This window comes from Drosophila novamexicana, unplaced genomic scaffold (genome assembly GCF_003285875.2).
Source record: "Drosophila novamexicana strain 15010-1031.04,08,12 unplaced genomic scaffold, DnovRS2.1 tig00000121-arrow-pilon, whole genome shotgun sequence".
In the NCBI taxonomy this organism is placed as follows: Eukaryota; Metazoa; Arthropoda; class Insecta; order Diptera; family Drosophilidae; genus Drosophila; species Drosophila novamexicana.
Window position 1 is genome coordinate 1,648,175 of NW_020824773.1, and position 25,271 is coordinate 1,673,445.

At 40.7% G+C, this 25,271-nt stretch overlaps 3 protein-coding genes and 4 non-coding genes across 7 annotated transcripts; 4 read left to right on the forward strand and 3 right to left on the reverse strand.

The window, feature by feature from the left end:
- Window positions 1-561: 561 nt before the first annotated feature.
- Window positions 562-9,346, forward strand: LOC115758052 (leucine-rich repeat extensin-like protein 3). The gene is made up of 5 exons (XM_030698565.1): window positions 562-663; window positions 2,298-2,444; window positions 2,553-3,001; window positions 8,669-8,726; window positions 8,819-9,346. Exons 1-5 carry the CDS (start codon window positions 562-564, stop codon window positions 9,344-9,346), a joined length of 1,284 nt encoding a protein of 427 aa, XP_030554425.1.
- A 2,032-nt stretch (window positions 9,347-11,378) lies between these two features.
- LOC115758054 (extensin) lies at window positions 11,379-11,993 on the forward strand. The gene is made up of 2 exons (XM_030698568.1): window positions 11,379-11,408; window positions 11,550-11,993. The coding sequence occupies exons 1-2, from the start codon at window positions 11,379-11,381 to the stop codon at window positions 11,991-11,993; spliced, it is 474 nt and encodes a 157-aa protein (XP_030554428.1).
- Window positions 11,994-15,768: 3,775 nt separating this feature from the next.
- LOC115758055 (predicted GPI-anchored protein 58) lies at window positions 15,769-18,107 on the reverse strand. Its single transcript, XM_030698569.1, has 2 exons — window positions 18,057-18,107; window positions 15,769-16,113 (listed from the first exon to the last, which is right to left on the reverse strand). Exons 1-2 carry the CDS (start codon window positions 18,105-18,107, stop codon window positions 15,769-15,771), a joined length of 396 nt encoding a protein of 131 aa, XP_030554429.1.
- A 1,870-nt stretch (window positions 18,108-19,977) lies between these two features.
- On the reverse strand, window positions 19,978-20,192 carry LOC115758121. Its single transcript, XR_004017398.1, has one exon. It is a non-coding gene; the product is annotated as a small nucleolar RNA U3 (small nucleolar RNA).
- A 249-nt stretch (window positions 20,193-20,441) lies between these two features.
- On the reverse strand, window positions 20,442-20,523 carry Trnal-aag. The gene has a single exon. It is a non-coding gene; the product is annotated as a tRNA-Leu (tRNA).
- A 1,467-nt stretch (window positions 20,524-21,990) lies between these two features.
- On the forward strand, window positions 21,991-22,072 carry Trnal-aag. The gene has a single exon. It is a non-coding gene; the product is annotated as a tRNA-Leu (tRNA).
- A 262-nt stretch (window positions 22,073-22,334) lies between these two features.
- Window positions 22,335-22,549, forward strand: LOC115758125. Its single transcript, XR_004017402.1, has one exon. It is a non-coding gene; the product is annotated as a small nucleolar RNA U3 (small nucleolar RNA).
- The last annotated feature ends 2,722 nt before the right edge of the window (window positions 22,550-25,271 follow it).

The following is a 25,271-nucleotide window of genomic DNA, read 5'->3' on the forward strand; positions in this document are numbered from 1 at the left end:
GGAGAAATAGTTGTTGTAAGTATGTATTTATGTGTTGTCATCTGGCTGCCTATAAGAAAAGTGGGACACATCTTTGAGCAGATCTGCAACGGAAGCCAAGCGTTGCCCATAAGTTGACCGTCAAAACGATCGACATTTACATACGAGATTCGTTTGAGAAATGGGAAGCAAACAAAACGCTGAAAATTTTAAATTTGAGATTTGGTAGCTGCACATAACATTAACAACAAGTTTTTTAATTCGCTTGGGCCATGAATCTGTTTGACTGTCTGACTGTTTGACTTGCGTCTCTTGTTTGCACTTTGCCTGCGAATGATCCAACCGCGGGCAGAGAGACGCAGCCCCGACCAGCCCGCCAGATAATAAATCTACTACCCAATATTTTGACAGCGCAACAAACACAGCAAAAAAAATAAGCAGCAATGCTCATGATATACTGGCTGATAAACTTAATTTGTAGTTGCAATTTACTCCACAATACAACTCATCACAAACCAAAGACACTGCCGGAGAAACAAATAAAAATATCACCATAAATAATGGGCCCTACTGTGAGGAATAATGAAGCGTTCCGGGAGTGTGTACAACTATATACTTACTAAGTATGAGGAAACAAGTTATAAGAAGATGAGCACGCAGAGCGTTAAGATCTATTTGGTTTCTGTATGCTCTTTATTTAAATAATATTCAATTTGGCGATGTAACTTCCGCATTTATATTCCAAATTTATTGCATTTTTCGGAACTGATCAATAAACTGTTTAATGCTAGTCAATGGTATATTTAATTCTTGTGGGCGTATCTCTATTCAACTAAAAGCCGGAAGTCCGGAAAGGCTATTGTCTCTAAGTTCTTTGAGACTCGTATAACAATGCCGAGGAAATCAGAACTAAATGAAGTAGATTATTTTATTTATTTCCTTATGATTTAAATCCAAAGCATTTTTGCAAATAAATGCATGTTTTTGTCTTAATTTATTTATTAATATATATATTTTTATATTTGTTACTTTAAATATAAATTTCTTGTGTTTGGAACCTGTATTTTTATTGATTATTTGTTAGGTAGCTAAATAAATACAAAAGAAAATGTTGTGAGTCGAATTATAATGCTAAGAAAGATCGGATGTAGACTGGTTGAGATCACAAACGGCATATTTAGATACCCTTCTATTACAAACTTATGTTTGCAGGGTATAAAAACGCCTTTGATAGAGCATAAAATTGTGATTTAAGCATTTGCTTCCTAAAGGCTCTTCTCTTCTATTCTTGTTTTTATAAATTAAGACAATGACCCAAAGGTTTGCAACCTTCACGAAGCTGTCAAAAGCGGCACCCAAATTAATTTAAAGAAGTCACGTCAATAGCCAGACCCAAATTTAAAGCATCCACACAGCTTCAGCAAATGGAACTGGTTTTGGCAATAAAATTAAGCAAACATAAAAAAAAACAAAATATTAATGACCAAGGGCCTTAGCCACAAATCACATGATGTACATGTACAAAAATCAAATGGGATGAAAATTGAATGAATTATAATGCCAATAATTATTGGTAGCTCAGACTAATTCCAGAATGAGCTAAAAGCTGTCAAATATATGCAATAAATAACTTATAAAACTTGTTCAAGCCGAAAATCGCATGGCTATTCAGAAAAATGTAGCATATTTTGAGAACAACGAACTATAAAGTGGCCATAAATGTTTAATTAAACCAGTTTTCTATCAGCTAGGCATGCGATAAATGTAATTTGCAAATTTCCGGCTCTACACGAGACATTTGCCAAAAATAAAATCGACGCAACCGAATTCCAAAAGTATATATAATAAATTTGAAACCAAAATTTCCCTTAAGCAACTATTCTTTATGATATTTGATAGCGAAGATACAAATCAATTTGATGGCATAAATTTAAAAAACGCACAATAAATTCTTTGCCCAACAAGATGCGCTCAAAATTGGCGCCATATCAGCCAATATACTCGCCCCAAAGGCGAGTCAGTCTTGCCAAGTCTTAATGAGTATATTCATACTTGAATACTCAATTCGATATTCGACTTTGGCTACACCCAAGCAAACATCAGAAGCGGCTTTGAGGCAAGTTTTACGCACGCAGCTTGGAGTATTTGGATGCCCGCTCTCATCTGTCGATGGTATAAATAGTTACGGCAGAGCCCCAAGCAGACAGAAGCCATTCAAGCGCTTGTGGAGTAAGAGTCATCTAATCACTGAAATGGTAAGCAACAAATGATGGAGCTCCATGCTCGAGGATTGGTTTTAATTGCGGTTTCTTGTACAGAAATTCTTGGTCGTTGCCGTTGCCTTCCTGGCCTTCGCCAGTGCCGATGTCTCCCACTTGGGATCGGGCTACAACTATCAAGCGCCAGCGCCCGCACCGGTCTACCAGCCAGCGCCCGCTCCGGTTTACCAGCCAGCGCCCGCTCCGGTCTACCAGCCAGCGCCCGCTCCGGTTTACCAGCCAGCACCAGCTCCGGTATACCAGCCAGCGCCCGCTCCGGTCTACCAGCCAGCGCCTGCACCTGTCCACCATGAGGCACCCGCCCCTGTGAACACCTATGTGCCACCTGCATCCGCTCCCGCTCCCGTCCGCTATGAGGCTCCTGCACCAGTCTACCAGCCCGCCCCTGCTCCAGTGCACATTGAGGCCCCCGCACCAGCCCCAGTCCACTACGAGGCACCCGCACCCGCTCCAGTCAACACCTACATTCCACCTGCACCAGTGTCGATCCCAGCTCCGGCGCCAGTCTACCAGCCCGCACCAGCTCCAGTCCAGTACTCTGCACCCGCACCAGCTCCAGTCCAGTACTCTGCACCCGCACCCGCTCCAGTTCAGTACTCTGCTCCCGCACCCGCTCCAGTTTTCCAGTCCGCACCCGCGCCCGCCTACCAGTCGCAGCAGTCGCTCGAGGAGATCGAGCAGCCCTCTGCCGATGGCTACCGCTACAAGACCGTGCGTCGTCGCGTCTACCGTCGCAACCGCCTGTAAATCCGAAGCTCCCAAATCGCAAGGCATCCTAACGAATTTCCCATAGAATATCAATAAAAGAAAAGAAAAATTGAAACTTTACCAAATTGTTTTCCAATCAAAATGCTAGCCCGGCCGCACTCAATCAGCAACAGTCCCAATCAGCGGCTGCAGCCGGCAGCTTCAACTTTATGGATACTTCACGGCAAGCCTCTCGCCCAGGAGCCAGCATCCATTTAAGTTGGAAATTTATGAAAGCCAAATGCATGCTTGAGAGAAAAGAGAAATCAACTTAGTATCCGCATCAGCATTGCCATCGCCATCGCCATCGCCATCGCCATCAGCAGACAGATAGCAAGAGGCGGCCGTCAAGGAGTTGCCAGAGTAGGAGTCGCCTCAGCCGCACACCCGCTCCCCAAGGAGTTGCCGCACGGCATTCGGCATGCACTCACATTTATCACGAAATTTATGGGCTGGAATGAGCTTTGATGATGTGGAAATTTTTCTCGTTAGATTCAAAAGTTTCGCCCACTTCCATGCCCACGCCCAACGGCCCACGGCCGTCGTGCACATTGGCCTCATCAGACCACTGACCACTTGTGGCTGCGACTGCCGCAATTGCGCTAACAAGTGCCAGGACACAGGACATAGGACACGGGGCAACAGTGCCCGCATATCGACGGGTCGCAGACCAAAAAAAATTAACAAGAAATGCGATGACATCGACGACGTCTTTACGATTTGATTAGGGAAATGTCTGCAACGACGCGTTGGCTCCAATGGATTTTACTGCCCAGTTGATGACCAGGGTCAGGGCTCAGGCTACAGTGTTTGTGTTTCGGCTTTAAAGCCCCGCCACAGAAGCCGCACACATTACACGGCGCATACTAATTAAAAATAAAAACAAAAACAAATATTAGTTTTCTAGTCCAGATCAGCCAACTAGGAGATATCCTGTACTATCCCCCACTATCTGCTAAAAAGCTTTTATGTTTACCGGGGGTATCGACGGACCCCCCATTTTCCTTAGTAATTTAAATTAATGTCAAATTTGGTGTTCCAAGCTCTTACTCTTCCATTACACTCGATCTTCAAGGATAAACCCACATGCGGACTGGGGTTGTATATGTCTGCTTCCGCCTGTGCCAAGCATTTGCACAACTTGATTCACCCTCTTGACTCGTTGTATAGCTATAGGGTATGGTTACAAAAAGCTGCCAAATTAATTACGTAATTAAAACAAATCATTTTTTGCTAGGCCTAGCCATAGCAACCGCATCAAGCCGGACAGAGGACAAAGGACATGGGACACAGGCCGGGGCGAAGCCAGTGCGCCAGCCCAAGCCTGATTTTGTTAATTGCATTTTGGTCAAATATTGGCAGCTTAATTAAATGAATTAAAATGCGTTTACGCTTTGATGCGCACAAACCGGCTGTACTGGAGCTGGGAAAACGATATACATTGGGATTTACGAGTAGGTGGATATTGTGAAAATTGCATTGCTCCATTTTGACAGGCAATTACAATTTATAGACTATTGAACTTGACCACACTAATCAGTTGGCATTTGTTACTGGAATGCGCAGTGCAGTTGGTTGGGTTCAAAACATTAGCTATAAATGAAATTATATACATAAATATTTAAAAAAAAAATATATATCTAGAGCTCTCTAAAGATTCGTAGATCATATGATATCATAATTCTTAATCATACAACTTGTGTGTCCTTCAATTTAATTGCCTCAAAATTAGTTAAGTGTTAGATTGTTGGCAATGCTGACTCAGTATAGATTACCAATGCATTAGCTGGTAATAATAGGAGCTTACTTTTGTTTCAATGTTTCTCAAAATATTCATATTCTCCAGGATTCCCGCAAAGAAACATTAGGCCCGAATTTGCAGAAATAACCTTTTATTATAAATCAATTAACCAAATATTAATAAGCTATAATATTATTATGAGCATACAGCTAATTATTATTATAAATTAGTAAATATAATTATTTAAAATGAATGTTCTTAAACATTCAACATTGAAATGGTTTTGAATAGAAGTTCAACACATCATGAATTAAAGACGGACGCATTTACCTATGAGTAATTAATAATTTTAAATTTAATATAGTATACAATTTATCAGCCTGCCACATTTTTCTGATGCTCTATTATCTACATTCACACACACACAACCACACACACAGCAGCAGCTGCGATTAATAAAGCCTTAGTTCGAATAACAATCTGCCTGGAATCGAGAAATGTGCAATTTTCAGCCTCATTGCACTTTGCTGACCGGCTTAGCCAGCTCTGGCCAAATAAAACGCAGAGGCGACAGGTGGTGCAGCGGTGCAGCGATGGCGGTTGGAAACAGTTGACAGTTGGCTGCATTTGCAACCGCACTTAATTAGCAGTTAATGATGCTGATTAACACGCATTACGGCCGAGCTGTACGTTCATCCCGCACTCGCTGCGAGCTGTCCAGGTGTGCAATGTGTAATCAATGCTTTAGGCGCCATGGATTACAAAATAATCGCACAGCAGACAGGCGTCGGCCCGGCCCGAAAGTATGCAAAAGAAATGGACCCGACACAACGCAAAAAACAAAAACGAACAACGAAAAATAAAAGCAAAAAGTGAAAATGCGGCGCATACTATATAAAAACTGATGAGGCCTATGAAAGGAGCGGGCAGGTATTGGGCTTACAGCAAGCACAGCTTACGGCAGTTTCGAGTACACACACACACACACACAATATTGACAGTATCTGCGTAATTATATCAGCAGTGGCAGCCACACGGCCACTGAAATATGCAACGTTGACTGCCTTCATTTATTTTTACTGTTACTGCATATTGGGGCGGCGATTCGATATGTGTGGCCATATCAGAGCCTGTTTTACACCTGCACTCAGACCCCAAGCCACCCCTCAACCACCCTGCCGGTGAATGTTGCAGCAGTTGCACTTCATTTGCAGCATTAATTTGTCGCGCGTTGATTTATCTCGCGAAATACACAGATATACGAGCATATAACACGGACCCAGCATCGACCTGGGGTTGCCTGAATTTATGATCTGGCAGTCGCCGGGCATTAAAAAAATGTTTAAATCGATTGTTAAGCGTTGTCAGCTGTTGAAGAGTTTGCATTCCGTTTGGTCTTCTGTGCTTGGTTCATCGCATTTTGATCCAGTTGAATGCATTTTAAATATTTATTTGATCAAACTTTGCAACTATTTTCAGTATTAAAACGTTCCAAGAGAGCGAGAGACCACTATGTGTGGTTCATTATGTTGACCTTGGAGGTCGACAGGTCAACAAACACGTTCTGAAACTCAATTGGATTTAAGGCAGCAGCAGGCAAAGCAGGAACTGAAAGCCTTAACGTAAAATATGCATTAGATTAAACCGCTTTTCGCATTCGAATGTGAATCAAAGCAAATAATTAATCGCCAAAGACGTTAATCAAACGAAACTGTGCGCCAGAATATGTAAATGGACCACTAAATGAACGCTCAGTTGATAAAAGATAAATATTTACTTGGCCGAAAAAGGGAGCAATTAACAAACTTAATCCAGTAATACGAAAGCCTAACATGTTCTTTAGTATTAACTCGTTCCATACAGGCATACAATTTAAAATAAATTCTATAGCTAAAATTATAATATTTAAAAGTTACTTTATGAAACTTGTTATTAGCGAGATCCTGCAAAAATGTTTACCTAATGTAGTTCCTGTAACTGGCCACTGCATACGAAAATAAACTTTAAATTTATAATTTTAATTTAATTAATGCAACAGTTTATTAAGAATCTGATTTACAATCGAAGGTTGTGATCTGAGTATTTTAAATAAAAGTGTTCATCCTTTTTACAATAAAATACCTCAGCATAGCTTTTAAGCAAAATCTGCTAATCCGATTAAAGTGCACCGCAAAAGCTTTAAAGTAAATGTCTTAATCTTGTTGCATTCACATACTCTACCCCATTTTAGTTCGATTGCAATATGATTTGAACTTATTTTTTCTCTCAAATCGTGCAAATTGTAATTCCCGCAATATTGCTTTGTTATTCTTTGAAGCGCTGCATTCCCAAATAATATTCCAAATGCTATTTTCGCTGAACACTCCCCCAAATAGTTGTGTGCCGTCAATTTTTATACATTGCAGTGCAGCATGCGTTGCAACTTCAACTATTAACAAACAACTAAATTACGTATACGCAATGTTGCATGACATGCTATGACATGTGTAAGTGTGTGTGTGTGTGCGTGTGTCTGTGCGTGTGCGTATGTGGGTTCAAAACATTTTGCAGTTTCAGTTTATTGGCGCTACGAAAATAATGGAATTGTCAAAATAAAAGCGGGTTAAGTGCTTGTTTGCATAGCTTTTGTAGTTTTTGTTTGGCGCGAGCTGAAAATATATTCGAATCACAATGGCGACACAGCAACAGCAACAACAACTACAATAACAACAGCAACAACAACCACAACAGCAGTCATTGAGTGACGCCGAAATGTCTCAAATGCTTTTTGGCAAAACTGAAGCGTTGACAATCCAAAAAGTGGCTCATTGGCAATTTGTGTAATTAAAAGAGCGAGAAAAGCGTGTCCTTCACTGAACTTCCTAACACAAACATACACACACACACACACACTCGCCCACTCACACACATTTGGCGGCTAATTTGTTTTTCATGCTGACACATAGGGAAAAAAACTGGCGTCGGTCGCACTGGCGACACGCTCAACTTTTGACCTGCAGCTACTCGCGTATTCAGCTACGCATTTATATCTGTATCTAACGCATACAAAACAACTCTGGGCCATAAAACGACAACAATGGGCCGCTTGGTAGCGAGTCATATTTGGCAAGACGCATCTCAGCTGTGCTCCGTAGTACGAGTTTTTGTTCAAACATACTGGTCCGCCTTATCAAAGTTAATTAAGCAAACTAATCGCAGCAACTTTTGGCTTGCCCGTCAACTCAGCTTTGCTCAGCTCGGCTCGGTTGGTAGTTAACTTTGATAGAAAATAAAGCATTTATGTTTTATGCAAATTACATTTAAATCCAAGCAATGGCAAACAAGTGCGAATGTCACTAGATATTGGACAGAACCGATTTTTAAACACGCTTCAAATTAACAAGGACTTAAATATAGAAACATATTATTGTTGGTTTTTATTTTCAATACATTATTATAGTCTTTTCACTGCAATAAGCATAGGTATTGCAATTTGTCTTACAACATATTCTCAGAGCCATATTTAATTCATATAAATATAAAGAAGAAAACAAAACAAAACATATAAAATAAAATGAAAATAAAAACAAATAAAAAATAAATGAAAATAAATATTAATGAATATTATTATTGAGTGCCCGAAATAAAATTTATAAATCGCGATATTATATATTTATCAATTTGAATTATAAATAATATCGATTGCTATACAATTTTTAATACAGAAAATAATAAAATGCAGATTCTCCTTACAACTTAAGGCCAAATTGTTGAACCCCATGAGCACCATTAGATACCCTACACTCCATTAGTTTTTGTGTAAACAGCTGTTGACAATAAAATTCTGGTTTCTGGCATATTAAGAGCCTATAATGTGCACAATTCTTCATCGCGTTTGTCTTCGGACTCAGCACCGCGCACAGTTTCATATAAATACTCCCAGCTCGGCTTGTCAGAGATATACTAGCTACCTAAACGTTCCAAGTAACACGCTCAAAATGGTAGGTGAAGCGTTAATAGCAGCAATAGCTGCAGCAGCATCTGACAGTTTGAGTAACTCAATCAGGACTAATCCTTTAAATTTTACTTACAGAAGCTTCTTGTTGTCGCCTTCGCCGTTTTGGCCGTTGCCCACGCCGATGTGTCCCACCTGTCGGGCTATAACTACGCCCCAGTGGCACCAGCCCCAGCTCCTGTGGCGCCAGCTCCTCTGCCCATTAAGGCTGCCCCTGCACCACTGCCTGTGAACACCTACATTCCACCGGCCGTTGATGTGCCCGCACCAGCTCCCATTCAGGTTGAGGCGCCCGCTCCAGCACCAGCTCCAATCCGTATTGAGGCTCCAGCTCCAGCTCCCATCAGGGCTGCTCCTGCACCAGCCCCTGTCAACCAGTACATCCCACCAGCGGCACCAGCTCCCGCTCCAGCTCCCATCCGGGTTGCTCCTGCTCCAGCCCCAGTCAACCAATACATCCCACCAGCTGCTCCCGCTCCAGCTCCAATCAGGTCTGCTCCCGCCCCAGTTCTGGCTCCCCAGCCCGTTCTGGAGGAAATCGAGCCCATCTCTGCTGATGGTTACCGCTACAAGACCGTGCGCCGTGTGATCCGTCGCCGTCGTTAAGCAGTAAACGACCCGCTCCCTAAATTTTGGGCGATGACAAGAAGTTGATTCAATAAAAAGATATTAAGTTTGTACAAAATATATAGTTTGCTTTACTGCACAAATGGGAAATGATCAATCACGATATCACCTTGATATCTTTAGAGACAAAACAAAGGCAATCGACTAGAGGATACCCTGCGCCAAAGTGTGGAATACTCTATCGAAGTTTATTGTTGGAACGTCTGCTTGGTGTTCAGTTAATAAAGATGTTTTGCAAGAACTTAATTTAAAAGATTTAAAATCAAGGTTTTATCTTTGAAATATGCGGATATAATTAAGTCAGAGTTCAGAGTTCGGGTCGGAAATATGAAAATATTAAAATAAACTTGATCTGCGCATGCTATACAACCTCTGTGCTCGGCGTGGCCAGTTTTAGCAATAGGTATAGCTATATATATATTATGTTATAAGCGTTTCTATTTTTTTTTAGTTTTCTCTATAGACTCTACCTCCGGGACTACAATGCAAAGTATTCGAAATACTAGTCAAGATTAAAAGCTACTGAGCTAATTCTCTACACAAAATCAAATCGTTTAGTTTATGATCGAGTTCCGCAGCTGTGCATCTAAAACCTTACAGCACATATTTAAATTTTATTTCCTTATTTCGATAATTTAGGATTTATGCGCTGGAATACTTGCCAGCATATTAACACTTTCATTATGTTGGACACAAATCCTAATTGGTATTCATATTATGCAAACAGCTGGGAACCGAAATCTATTTAATATGCCTGGCATTCGCCGGGAAAATAAATTAGGCAAATGCGATTCTCGGCAATTAACTAGCCGACCAGCAAAAGCAGCAGCAATAAAGCGAGAGAAAAATGAAAACAAAAAAAAGAACAAACAAAATCAATTGTTATTAATTTAAGCATTCATTTAAAATGATGCCATAGGCTGAAAGCTCATTTGCTGAACATAAATCAGCATTGCGAGCTTAAAATTAAAAAATAAAAAAAAAAAAACAGGAAAAAACGAGCAACAAGATTAAATCAAATTTAAAATAACACAAGAAACATTGAAAGCTAAAGCCATTATAAAATAATAATAATAATAAAAGAAGAAAACGCATCTTATGCCGAAGCCTAGATACCCTTATGCTAGTGTTTTATACGAAAGTCTTAAGACTTTATTAATTAATAGTCATACCTTCTCATAAACAACATGGATTGGTACAAGCTGCTGCAACGGCGGTCTCAGCTGAGACCAATAATTTAAAAAACGTATATGTATTAACTTTTATAGATTTACATATTGAAGTAAGTTATTTTCAACTTCTTAGTTTGAGTTCAGCTTACAAATCCCAGGGATCCTTTGCTTTCCGTTTTATAAATATATATTAACAATCAAGCGCCTTATAAATGAGTCAAAGTTCCTTCATAGTGTCTTCGTAAATTCGTCTGAGCACACAAAAGTTAAGGACAGGAAGAGACATACGACACATATTTCCGAAGCAGCTGCCCAATTTACTTTGCCTTTTTATGCAGATAATTCATCTAATAACCATAACAAAGCCAATACGCCAAAGACAACAAAAATATGTGAGCAATATGAAAATAAAGAAGAAGAAAAAACAACGCTAATAGTGCGAGTGACCCACGAACATACATCAAGCTCAAGAGCTTCAAAGCGTCAAAAGGAAAAAAGTTAAGAGACTCCACTCAAAGACGAAATAGAAGCAACACAATAACTAACGACATTCATATGTAAATGGTCAAAATGTTATTTTTTGTTTGATCTAATTAAAGAAGCTTTGGGTCCTAAGAGCTGACCCCCCTCGATGCCCCGGCGCAATGCTTCATTGCATTGTCTTAAGGTGTCGGCGTAAGAAACCCGTCCAACCACTTGGCATTGGGCGCCCCTCTTCCGACTCGAACTGAGACCATATCTCAAGCGTAGCTCGCGGCACTTGAGGGCATATACAGATAGCGTGGCATCGCGCAATTAATTTGCGGCTGCAGCGGCTGCTGCTGACCCGAGGTTCAACTATGGGCTATAAAAACCGCAGCGGGCTTAGAGTTCAGCAGTACACAGCGACTTGTGATCCAAGCAGCAAGCACAGCAAAAAGCCAAGCAATCCAAGATGGTAAATTGCATCAATGGATCATTAAAGGACTACAGTAACATCTAAATAAAACTGCCAATCTATCGATTCACAGAAATTCCTGATCATTGCCGTCGCCTTTTTGGCCTGCGCCATGGCGGACGTTTCGGAACTGGGTGGTCAGGGTTATGATTATCCGCATCCGGCGGCGCCAGCACCTGCACCTGCCTATATTCCCCCACCACCTCCACCACCACCACCGGCACCAAAGAACACCTATATCCCTCCTCCTCCTGCTCCGGCCAAGGCATACATTCCTCCCCCAGCCGCTCCAGCCAAGGCCTACATTCCACCCCCACCACCACCACCACCACCAGCACCCAAGAACACCTACATTCCCCCTCCTGCAGCTCCCGTAGCTCCCGTCAACACCTACATTCCCCCTCCTGCTGCCCCCGTCCAGGCTGAGCAGCCACTCATCGAGGAGATCGAGCAGCCCGCTCAGGATGGCTACCGCTACAAGACTGTCCGTCGTCGTGTCTTCCGTCACCGCAACTAAGCAGCGGCTCTGTGAACTCCACGAATTTTGTTGACTAATGTGATAAACGAAGAAAAGATGAAGAGAATTTTCAAGAATTTGTTTTGTTAAACAATTTTAAAACCTAAACAAGCGTAATAAACTTTTTAAGCAAACTTAAAGAATTTCATATAACTTCAACAAAGCATAAAAGTGGAAAAGTGATTCTCGGGCAAGGCCGGGTAATATCTGCTGTGGCTGATTTTAATACAGGCTGTTATCACTTTTTTTGATAGTTCCGCTTTCTGCGCTTCATATTAAATGTCATTCGATTCATATTAACTTAAGTAAGCCTTGTATCTCTGTTTATCAGGTTTATTTTAAAAAGTTGTATTAAAAAATCTACTTAGCCTTTCTACCTCTCTCTTACTTTAACCTGTTTTTAATTCCTTAGTTCTTTAGGTGCTGCTTCTAATAGGGGAACACTTGATAAAACATGTTTGCATTTATATTTAGTTATGCATAAATAGGAATACATAAGTTAATATTAATAGGAAGTAACATAAAAAAGCTACAAACATGTCTCAGACATATTCTTCGTAATTATTGTCTACAGGGGAATTTACTTTAAAGAAAGCAGAGCCCATTCTTAAATCTATTCTGAAAATCGATTCAAAGCATATTGAGCAATCCAACAGGTCAACCTTTAGCAAGTTTTGGCAATCAACTCAACTCACTTTACTTCCACTTAACATGCCACAGCCCATTGCCATGCCTAAGAGTCATGCTTATCCAATATGTTTACCACAAAAACCCTAAACAAACCGCTCAAGGCCAAACACATGTCACCGGCATTCAGACTGCCATCGTCTCTATCGCCAGTGCAGTAAAAAGGTCAATTCAACGACCAGACCAATTTGAGCTACCCAAAAAATGGCTAAAACATTCAATGCCAAAAAAAAAGAAGGAAATATGTACCCCCCACAACAGAAAAGAAAAAACAAACAAATCCTCGATTACAAAATCAAACAGCATGAGGCAAAAATTTGCTAAAAAACAAAGGAGCCAACTTGTTGGCCATAATGCAAAATGGGAAAATATGCGAATTCAATAACTGCTCGCCAGTCTGAAAGGATATGAGGCAGTCCTGCGTCGATGAGTGGGGCTGCTGTTCCTGCTTTAGTTTATATCCTTGTGTTAGCTCCTCTCTCTCTCTTTACCTCGCTCTCCCTTGCTCTCTCTCTCTGTCTCTCTGTCTCGCTTCAGCTGTATCTGCAGTGACATGGCAGAAACCCTTACAAGTCATTTGGCCAATTGCTGTTGACTTTGCTCTAAAACGAATTTCCTTTGGCCAACGCCGCCAACGGTCCTCGTTGTGGACGTCGCCAATGGATGCCACATATTTTGCACCCAGTTTATGCTGATGACATGCAAGTGGCGAAATTATTTTGCGCTCGTGCATTTTGCTGCCAGGCGAATAATGAGCAGCAAACAAGCTGTGGAAATCAGCAAGCAGGACGGCGCGATACAATGGGGATCAAAGACTGCAAGGGAACAATAAAGAAAGCAAAACAAATCATCATCTGCAGACTTGACTATCAGACACCCAGTAATCGCAGTCCGTTAATACTCTTATTAACTGGGCCTTTATATTATCACTATAATAAATTAACTCTACCTAAATTGTAGGGGAAAGCAATGTTAGAGGGGGCAGCTTACCAAACATTAGGAATTCGCGAAATTTTTTATTGATTTATTTATTTTATCCCCGCCGGGGATGTCGGCGGTGAAATTAATAAAAAATATTTATTTAATATTATATGCATTTCTAAACTAACAAGCCAAAAAAAAGAGTGAAAAATATATGAAAAAACTGAAAAAAAAAACAATGTAAGAAAAAATTCCTTAGCTTGAAAAAAACGCGAGTGGAGCGTGCCGCGTTGGTCAAGCTTTGAACTCTTTATGCGATGTTTGGTTGCTATTCAGTTAAAAATAGTACAATACGCGTGTATGTTAAGAATATTCCACTAATATTTAAAACTGAAGCAGAGTTCGTAGTGTCTTTAAGCATCTTGACAATGTATACCCTTATGGGTCGAGCTAAGGTACGGGTATAAAAACAAAACTGCGGCAGACACTCGCCCCCTGCTCATCCCCTGCTCCTCATTTGGCTACCCTCAACCTCCGCAGCTGCAAGCCGCAGCCGCCTTTGTCGCCATCGTGTGACATACGAAAATTCCCCATGGAGTCTATCAACAGTTGATAAAATGTGAGTAGTGTGTGTGTGGGGGTGTTGAGGGTGTGTGGGGGTGTGTAAGTGTGAGAGAGCTATCCCATGCTTAGCATTGGCATTTTGCTTTTGCTTTTGCTTTTGGTATGTACATAAGTTTATTATTTTGAAGGTAATTGGATTTGTGTTGCAGCAACAGCAGCAACAGCGGCAGCCAAGAAGCTAGAGACCCGACCTCGTCCAGGAAAGTCGCATATTCTGCGGCAAAATAATAAGAAAATATATATTTTTTCTTACGCGCCGACAAGGACAATGAACCTAAAAGAGGATGAAGACGCCGACGAGAATGGCGCACATCCCAATCGCAATTGCAACATATGGCCGGGCCAGGGAGTCGCTGCCACCATTGGACATTGGCCAGCCTCGAACAGGGCCATTGTTTGCAGTCGTAATTGTTTTCCTAATGGATAAAGTCTATAAATTTCTGTGCACGACGCACAGCCAAATGCGAAATATGTCACGAATGTTAAGCGTTTTATAAACGACAACTACGGACCAGGACGAGATGTGGATGCTGCGGCAACTTATCGATGCCAGCCACTCAGCGGGAGTGAAAACGAAGTGCTTTCCCAATGAATGGAAAATTGAGTTGTTTATGGACCTGACACTAAAATCTTTGCGAAATGTGAAGTAGAATTTAGACGACAACAACTCCACAATGGGAACGTACCATATTCTGGACATATTCATGACCTGCCTTCCAAATATATATTAACTGCCACTTAATGTACCTGTCAAAATCTGTTGTCTTAAATAATTCAACGGTTGAGACCTTGCTAGATGAGTGTTCGTCTTATAGTTTCCTAGTTATATTAACTTGACCTGAAAAACGAACCTCACTAATCTTTAAAATGGCTCTTTAATCATTGTTAACCTTGGAATAAAGTGATCCTAAACTAATAATAATAAAGATATCACTGATTAATGATATCTTCAAAGCATACAACGTCTCTTTATGTGTATGTGTATGCATGTGTGAATACCTTTTTTAATAACTTCTGTGTTTCTGAACCGATTTTCTACAGTGGATCTTATTGTACTATACTGTTATTGATTATCGCACACCACGTATTTCGTAGGCACTAGGAGGATCTACGTTCAATCTATCTGTTATAGGTTCTGAGACCGACGCGTTCATACATGCGGACAGAAGCATAGACAGACAGACGGACATGGCCAGATCGACTCTGCTATTGATGCTGATCAATAATGTGAATACTTTATAGGTTTGGAGTTGCTTCCCTTTTTAGGCATTTTCAATGGGTTCAATCGGTAAAAAATAAAAACATGTTCTTTTAAATATATTTTAGATTTTGTATATTTATTCATAGCTAATAATTAACTTTAGTTACATTATCCTGTTCGAGATCCTTTGATGTATATCAAAGAAAATACAAGACAACAATTTTACAGTTACAATATCTTCTTCGCTCTAGATTTGCTTGGTGCCAGCTTCCAACACACTCGAGTCCAGCGATAACAACAAAAAACAAGCAAGACTCTACTCCAATTCAGACCGGATCACATTTAGTTGCGGTGACGGAAGACACGACGACGCACAGTCTTATAGCGGTAGCCATCCTGAGCAGGCTGCTCGATCTCCTCGATGACGGGCTCCGCAGCAGCAGGCGGAATGTAGGCATCAGCCGGTGCAGCCACAGGTGCAGGTGGGATGTACTCTGGCAGCGGTGCAGCTGGTGCCGGTGGGATGTACTCGGGCGCTGGTGGTGCTGGGGGTGCGGGTGGAATGTAGGTCTCCACTGGTGCGGGCGCTGGTGGCGCCGGCTGTGGGTAGTCATAGCCGGGCTGGGCTAGTTCCGATACATCGGCGAAGGCGCAGGCCAGGAAGGCAACGGCAATGATCACGAATTTCTGTAATGCAAGATGACATTAGTTGACGTATGAAGGTATATCTGAGTGAGTGGCTGCCTACCATAATGTCTTGATGTTTGTGCTACGATGGGTAGACGCAGTGTGCTGTGGCTCTCGGAGAATGCAACTCCTTATATATGTTAGTTAATGTGAAGATCGCTGATCTGTCAGCGCCAGCGGCGACGGAAGCTGTCAAATGACTTTGAACTTGATCGGCCCCAGCTGCCTCGCTCTTCGCTTGTCGCTGCCGCCCGGCTGTGATCTATAGATCCAATCACTGGCTACACCGACCGGTTTCTTGCGGTCTGTGGATGCACGCAGCTTGAAGAATTGATGAAGCTGTGATCACGTTTTGTCTTTATCTATGCATTATCTTGACCCCTGAGTTTGTTGAGTGGACAGCAGCCAATTGATTTTTCGACTTAGAGGTCAACAAAATGCGCTTTGTGTGTTTGAAATGCGGCCCTTTAATTGATTTGCTTTGCCGGCAAGCGACCCTGAAGCGACCCCCGCTAAAAAACCTTTTTTTTTCGTTTTGTTATAAATTTTGTTGTTAGTTTTTTTTTTTGTGGTTTGAAGCGTGTGCTTGATTAAAAACAAATTTAATTTGCATTTTGTTTGAGAGCGCACAAAACTTCAATTACTGTCCAACCAAAACTGGGAATAAGAGATTGTTCAACTGTTGCCAGCCACGGTTGGGGCATTTTAACCAGTACAGTGGACTTAATTGACATATTTGAAAAAAACCAAAAAAATGGTTTTATGCAATTCAAACTCATTTACTCGATTAGTTGAAGCTGCTTAAAATATTTAAGCAATAAATTAATAATAATAGAGGTTCTTTTTACAACTTTGAAAATATTATATTATATTATATCAATTAATATTTTAAGTGTTTCTGAATATAATTGAAACTTTTCGCCAGTTTATTTCAATTTAATTAAACTTTTATTCTTCAATTTTTGCTTAGTTGCTGCGCTGCTTGACCCCATTGTACAGCATGTTGTGCAGTCCCTGATAATATTGCAAATTATTTTCTTTTTTATGTTGATTATTTTTTGTACTATTGCCCCGCCCATTTCTCTTATACTGCTGCCACACCTCGCACACACCTTGACGTTGGTTTCTGCTTCGCGTTTCTTTACAGCATTTTTATGAACTTTGTTTTTCATTTGTTCGTTTCCGTTTTTCCGAGCTCATCATATTTTAATGTGGAGGATTCCGTGGCGGCATCTTTGGCTTTCGCTATGCTTCAAATTATTCTCAAGAGATTTGCAGTTCGTGATTTTAGCGAGCAATTTTATTGGTCGCCCTCCGCTTACCCCCAGCTGCTGCGGGGTGGCTCTCAGTTTAAGACTTTCTTTTCAATGAGTTTTGTGAGGGAGGGGGCGAGGGTTGAACTGGCCGTAAACCTTTGCCCTGCTGCAATTGCAGCTGATGTTGTGGCCCAGGGCACAGGGTAAAGGGGCTTGGGTATATGAACATATCAACTGGCTTTTAATTAACGCGCTTAAGTCTGCATTAACTTGGCCTAAGCCGTTTTTAATTTCTCAGCTACCCGCCGGCTCACATAATTGAATTAGCCAAAGCACCAGACACCAGACACAGGACACAATGCGAGCCGGCGAACCTTATGCGCCGTTATCCTTGATAATTAATTTAGACGCAATTGTCCAGCAGCCGGCAGAGACGGAGAGTGAGAGTGGCCAGTGCACTGTCAACCCAAAATCCTTTGCCGTTTCACGTCACGTGCCTGCGATTTTTTCATAAATCGCCAGCAGGGACAGCTTTGTCCAGCTGCAGAGTCCCCACAAAGAAAAGCCAACACAACTAAGCATTTTTTTTTTTTATATTTCTGAAGAGTCAGTTTTGACAACGCACGTCCCTAGCAAAGGGGGCTAGCTGATGCACACGTAGCACGCATTGGAGATGCGTCAAGTTACCTGGCGCAGTGGCAACATTGGAGCAATGGCAGCACCTTTCAGACGAGCCATGAAATCGAGTTTACAGCTTACTAGCTTCACATAGGGGCCCAACAATACGTATACGAATGTGAATACCACTGCGAGTACTCGTAGTCCTACTCTAACTGTACTCTGCAGCAGAGGCAACCATAATTAAATGTCAAAAATGACGCTACGTGCGAGGCAAGCAAAGTGGCTTCAGGCAGCAGCTCCGCATGCTGCCGGAGGCCAAAGTTCAACGAAAAATGCCAAAGAAAAGAAGTTGCTTCTTCGTTTTTCTTCTTTTTTTTTGCCTGGGCTGCCCCAAGTAACTTTCTTAGAATCAAATAAACATATACACACATATTTGAAACTCTGTATGTGTGTATGTCGAAAAGGTAGCATAGAAGTTAGTCTAAACTGTTGACGGATAAGTTTTGTGTTAGAATATTAAAAAAATAAAATTAAATAAGAAATAAGTTGAGATGGCAAGCTAGCGATTCCTTTGGTTCACATTGCTAAGTTCCCATTAAAAATTTCTCGACTCAAGAAAACTAATAATAAAAAACAACTTACATAAAATAAAATATAATACAATATTATACATTTCGATATAGGATATGATAATATCCCCGAAACTCAATAAAAATAAGGCGGCAGGGCTTAATCCATAACAACACTAAACTTTTCAGTTAGATTACGATTTTTAAAATCTAAAAAGTAGCGACTAGTCTTTTCAATTTCCACCCGTTCTAGAAACCAACTCAAGATAATGTTGAGCCAGCCAAAAAGTCATATTTTTTAAGCTTCATCAATTAGCCAATAACTTGAGCCAAAATTGTTTTTAGTCTAATAAAACATTAACAATATTTTATTGCATACTCTTACCCCGCTCTTTAAATGCAGCGCTGAACGAAACTAATTGCATACTTTTGGCATGACCATAAAAATCTATCAAGAACTTTACTTCATTACAGCAAAGTCAACTTTCGTGCTAAGTGAAATGAATTACTTACATGTTTACCATATAATTGGAATGGAAATATTATTTTTGCTTTTTGGTTTCTGTCATTTGTAAAAGAACGAACAAAAAAATAAGTCTGCCAAGTTAAAAAAAAATCTAAAAGATGCAAGCGTATATAGTAAGTTGATAAACTATACTTGAGATATCAGTTTATAAATTCTATTATCAACAATAGCTTTTTGTAATCGCTTAATTTAGTGCCCAAAACTTTGGCACAAAAAAAAACCGAGAAACCCTTAAAAATTCTCGGAAAGTAATTTAACATTGCCCTTTCCATCTCGTACTTCTTTCCCACTATCGCGCACGCCATTTGCAAACTCTGCAAAAAAGTAGCTGGAAACTATTTGAAATTTTTTTTAACTTTTTTTGGTCCTTGAATATGTATCGTACTTTTATTGCCAGTCTGTATTATTTGTTGCTCTTGTTGCATGTGCATATTATGCCCCCGAGGCAAAGGAACATGGGCAGAGGTTCTTCCCAGGCAACAACAAGCGATGCTTATGAAAAAGTACTTAACGTGCACAAAACTTATGTGCCAAGAGACTTTCCCCAACTTCCCACTTTCCGCTGATTCCAGACTGAAAGTTACAACGACATACGAATTTTCTACAACAGCACTATGCATAAGGTGGGTAATAAATTGGGGGATGGGGTTCACGGCATCCTATGAAATATTGCCAATAACACATTGGAACGGCGGAGTGAGTGAATGCTTACAGCTCCCCCCAAGTAAAAGAAACTTTCCACGAAATGCTAATCGCATTTTTCAATAGAAAAGTTCTAGCGCACTTTCCACAGTCCGCACTTAATAACATAATCTAAACTAAATACAAGTGTTTGGAACTTTACCAACACAACAACTTTTAACTTTAAATTGATTATTTAAAAAGATGGTACACCACTCAGAATTCGTTCTATTCGTGTTACCGAGCGATCATCGAAGCGCCACGCCCACAAAACGAGTGATAAATCACATCGCAAAGGGCATCACGCAAATCCTCACGCTGCCGAATAAAACGATTCATCTCATCAACGCGGGTGTGACTTGCTTTCAGAGAGTGTGAAAGTAAGTGAAGACTGACTACAGAAATGATCCTGTGAAGTATAGTCTTAATTTTTCAATGCCCACCAAAATGCTCTATACGCCGCTCGACCAAGAACCGATTGGGAATTGCATGAGAGCGAATGAAAAATAAACAAATCGTACGGGGGTTGCTATGCCGTCGCGTGTTTATTACGTTTTGGTATTGCCGCTGCTTCTAAGCAAACGAGTCCATATTTTATACGAGCGATGATCAGCAGCAGACAATTCCAGTGCAAACACACGTTTTTAACAAAAATTCACAAGCAAAAAAATCACTTGGCAGCGGTGGGATTCGAACCCACGCCTCCGAGGAGACTGGTGCCTTAAACCAGCGCCTTAGACCGCTCGGCCACGCTACCATGCTTCGTGGCGGCGCCCAATATCGTAATAATGTGAACTGCTTTTCATTGATTATCGGAAAACGTATTTTTTTTTCATTTAAATTCATTTGTATTAACACTTTAGTGCGTCTCATGAACCAAATGATATTAAAAGAACTTGTTTGCCTTTAAATGAAATAAAATTAAATGATTCTCAAAATGCGCACAAATTTTCTAATTAAGCAATGTAAGCTGAACTATTTTGTCAACTCATTCATTAAGTTTTCACTTATTTCTATTTCGTGCAACTTCAGAGGCCGCCGCCGGCTTGCATTTCAATTGTGCGTGTTGTTTTGTCTGTCGCCTGGAAAGCGCCTGGAATGTGCCCACAATGGGCCTTTGTTCGATTGCCTTGTCATTTCGGTTAGTCAATTGTTTGAAATTTCATTTAAGGCTCTCTCTCGGACATGTCCCAGGAAATTCATTGGATTCCAGGTAATGCCCACAATTAACTCCATTAGCATTTTGTCCGCTTGCTACCCAATTGGTGCTGTACGTGATTTTTTGCGTTTTACACGCGTCTGGCATTAAAAATTTACAGCTTTGCAATTATTTGCATGCCAAGCGCCTTAAATTTGTGGAAATTCACGTGTGTGGCTAAATATTTTGTATGCTGACGCGGCTGCGGCTGCTTTTTGCAGACCTTTGCTGGCATTTTAATGAAACCGCAAATGTTGCCCGTACCACCCCAACCCCCAACCCCCGACTCCAAACTCAGGACACACCGCACCACACCCTTGCATATGAGCTGAGACTCGCCCAGGAAAACCGCAGACTTTGTTTTTGTTTTGCCTGTCGCCCGTGCAAAGATTTTTATTGCAATTTTCTAATTTCATTGCGGATGCTCCCTCCAGTGCCTCTCCCATAGAGTTGCCTGTCGCCGGCTTCAGTTTATGGCTGCAGCAACCAACATCAGACGGCAGCGGCAGACAACCGACAAGAACAATAACAAAGGCGACGGCAAATTGTTGCTGCGGTTGCACATGTTAGGGACTCGTTTAGCTTGCCCCTTCAACGCGTCCCTTGCACGTCACGCATAAATTCGCATTTTCATTTGAATTTTAAACGCATTTTCTAACCGTCTTACCGTCTTAGCAAAAACGCTGACAGTTTTGTAAAAATAATAAATATTTTAATGCTGGGCACTTCAATATAGTCAAGAATACGCTAGAAATTGATTTCGTTTCATTGGCATTTTCCCCAATGAGCGCATTTATATGCGCCGCAGTGTGGCAAGCAAAATAAACTCAAGGTGTTGCCCTATGCCCCGCCCCATGGAAATATATAGTTCAACAACAAAATACTACGGCGGCCTTTCGTAACGTCATCGTCGCAGTCAGCGTTAAACGAGCACAAAGCAACGAAAATTCCACGAGCGCGCAGTGTTATGCTTGTTCTTTCGTTTTCGTTCTCTGTTATAGCACATTTGACACGACGCCGACAACAGGTAGCGTGGCCGAGCGGTCTAAGGCGCTGGTTTAAGGCACCAGTCTCCTCGGAGGCGTGGGTTCGAATCCCACCGCTGCCAAGTGATTTTTTTTTTTCGTTTTCTTGTTTTTACTCACTTGCAAAAAACGTGTTTTAATATATACAATCAACTGAAGTCGTTCACTACTGATCGTCGCTCGCACACAATCTAACAAGTAGCGTTCGCATACAAGACATAATAGAACGTGACCGCACAGCAACACCCCCGTACTATTTGTTCATTTTTCTTTCGCTTTCTTAGAATTCTCAATCGGTTCTTGGTCGAGCGGCGTATAGAGCATTTTGGTGGGCATTGAAAAGTTAAGACTATACTTCACAGGATCATTTCTGTAGTCAGTCTTCACTTACTTTCACACTCTCTGAAAGCAAGTCACACCCGCGTTGATGAGATGAATCGTTTTATTCGGCAGCGTGAGGATTTGCGTGATGCCTTTTGCGATGTGATTTATCACTCGTTTTGTGGGCGTGGCGCTTCGATGATCGCTCGGTAACACGAATAGAACGAATTCTGAGTGGTGTACCAAATTTTGAATATATAAATATAAAACAATGCGGACTAGCAAAATGCTTTGAGTTGAGTACTTTGTACCATTTTATTGCAGCGCAATTAAAAATGTAGAGCCCTTGTCGCAGTTGTTGGAAGTTTGATGGTGCTTATCGACATGACATTTTGCGAGGTGCAGGTTTAACATTTTGGTTCAAGTGTGCTTCGTGCTCAAGGTGCTGCTGGACAGATAATTTCAACATGAAAAACTGCAATTGTCATAGAACTTTTTGCTAATTGGAATAAGGCGACACTTTTCTAATTACTTAACGGTGCTTATAAAATACCTTTGAGTGTGAGTGAGGACGTGTTTTTGCCTTAATTTAATGAGTTGCCTCACATAATGAGAATGTCTCACTACATGGTGATTTTTTATAAAGAAAATATAGCAGGAAAAACACCTTGCTTAGGATATGTGAATGTTATTTTATTTAATTTGTTTTGAAAAGGTTTTTTATCGAGTATTTTCTGCAGATTATAAGTCTTATATATTAGTGAACTTTAAGAGTAAAATTAAAATGATTGAATGTTTATGATTACTTATATTTATGTTTTTGGTGTTATATTTAATTTGTCTTTGGTAGTAAATTGCAAACAAATAAGTTCAATTTTATTTTTCATAGAAGAATGGGGCTTTCAAAAATACAATTTTCTATTGAAAATATATCACTTCAAAGTATTTACAATTTCAAATATATAGAAAAAAAAAGCTTTCGACCTAAATAATTTCCTTCATTTCGCACGCAATAGCAATTAAGAGCTGTCTATTCATGTCTATGGCCTTTTGCCTGATCATTGTTTCTGTTTGCATATGGGTCCACATGGACAGTTTTGGGTACACGACACGTAGTCGAAATGTATTTAAGCAATGAGAAGCAAATTCGAGTACGAGTAAAGGCATTGGGTATGAGTGCTGCGAGTACTCGCATAAAAATACATTTGAAATGTGGTAAGAGTAAACCGCAGCATTGTCAGCAAACATTCATTGAAACATCATCATTATCAACGTTATCATCGCCAAAAGGTTGGTCTCATGTAACTGTGGCCTGGCCAGGGAATGAAGGTGGGAAGGGGATTCGATGCTGTAATTGATGTCTTTGCGACATGCTTCCAAAGTGTTTACGTTGAGAATTACCCAAGTGCCGCAGTGTATAAGTAACCGTGTGTGTGGGGGGGTTGGGATGTGTGGGCGGACATGTCACGCCCACTGCTAGTTGACAGCCTGCCGTTTACGTGCACTTAATGAAATGTGCCCCAAAATGGAAGCACGTTCCGGGCATCTATTTAATGAGCCTGCAAGCGAAGGCAAAACGCTTTTACTTCCTTACCCCCTCCCCCAACACACTCACAGCCCCCGCAAGCCCCCCTTTCCCCGCGTACCGTGCGAAAAATGTTGATGTGACTGGTGAAATTTTTAAATGTCGCAACGTAAATTCAATTTTCATTTGTTGGAATCGGGCAGCATTAGCAATAGCAACAGCTGCAGCTGCAGCCGCTGCATTATTCAATGGCACTCACAGCAAATGCTCACCTTAAGCCGGCGGTAGATATACCCTGTACTGTGCCGCTCCTTCTACCGCCCAATTCTCGCCACAACAAACCGCATTTTAAAATTCATGTGTGCTCTCAACAATGCTCCACAGAAAACAAAATGCGATTAAATGTGTGGAAAATGACGCAGGATAAGCCACAATGGGTTAAGGCAGCGTCTTGTTTGCACATGTGTCCCCCAAACTACACTCCGCCCACCCACCGGCAAACCCATGCAAGCTTACATCCAAATTCAGGCAGGCACAGACACACGTCGAAGGTGCAAAAATGCGTTAAACATAACATGCTAATTCCAGTTGCCTGCAGCTTCAATCTTTCAGCATCAGCTTTTGCCACACCTTGCCGCAGACCGCCCCGCCCCCTCCCACCTTGCTCCCTTGGGGCAGCACACTTGGCGTATACGTAATACGAGCGTTTTGTGTGCCATTTGATGCTGAACATTTGCTTTGCAGCCAGTTGGCTTTGTGTTTGCGCCGTGGCAAAGTTTTGTGGCTACAGACTGCTAGTATGCCCCTGTGGGCGTGGCAACACCGAACTGGCCAGTGAAAAACACTTCGAGTTGCTAAAGATGCCAGCGTAGATTAAAGCTTCATGTTTTAGTTAGGTAGTTGTCTTCAACATAGTTTTTAAAATTAAAAACTGCAGATTTGACCTGATGTCATGCTTCCAGAACCGAATTAATGTATCTATTTATGCACGGGTAATATAATTAACAATTAAAAACAAAATTTTAAAGAAATTAAAACCTTTTATTCAATTATATGCAAATTATATATTATAAAGTTATTAACTTAAATAATTGAATATAACATCAATTTTAAAGCATTTAAAAATAAAAAAAAATAATAAAAAACGTAATTCAAGAAAATAATCCTAGCTCTACACATATGCACAGGGAATATATAATAATAGTTCCTTTTTTTCAATCATAAAAAACATGCAAAATGCAAATGATTAATAATCTTAACAAAATAAAAATTAAATTGAAGCAAACAATGCAAAAAAAAAAATTAACTAACCGAAAGACCAATTAATAAAATAACAAGAATATAAGCATTTAATAATAAAATAAATTAAAAAAAGATAATTATAATTTTAGGCTTCGTAAAATTCTTAAAATTTGTGAAAAGCAGAACAACTCCAA

Excerpts from the sequence above, each read along its gene's own strand:
- LOC115758052 (XM_030698565.1), top strand. The coding sequence starts at position 562 with ATGAAGCGTTCCGGGAGTGTGTACAACTATATACTTACTAAGTATGAG. Across the intron at positions 664-2,297 it reads TTAAGATCTATTTGGTTTCT|AAATTCTTGGTCGTTGCCGT; the intron begins GTATGCTCTTTA and ends TTTCTTGTACAG. Across the intron at positions 2,445-2,552 it reads ACCAGCCAGCGCCCGCTCCG|GCACCCGCCCCTGTGAACAC; the intron begins GTCTACCAGCCA and ends GTCCACCATGAG.
- LOC115758054 (XM_030698568.1), top strand. The coding sequence starts at position 11,379 with ATGGGCTATAAAAACCGCAGCGGGCTTAGA. Across the intron at positions 11,409-11,549 it reads AAAACCGCAGCGGGCTTAGA|AAATTCCTGATCATTGCCGT; the intron begins GTTCAGCAGTAC and ends ATCGATTCACAG.
- LOC115758055 (XM_030698569.1), bottom strand. The coding sequence starts at position 18,107 with ATGGCTCGTCTGAAAGGTGCTGCCATTGCTCCAATGTTGCCACTGCGC. Across the intron at positions 16,114-18,056 it reads CAATGTTGCCACTGCGCCAG|AAATTCGTGATCATTGCCGT; the intron begins GTAACTTGACGC and ends CTTGCATTACAG.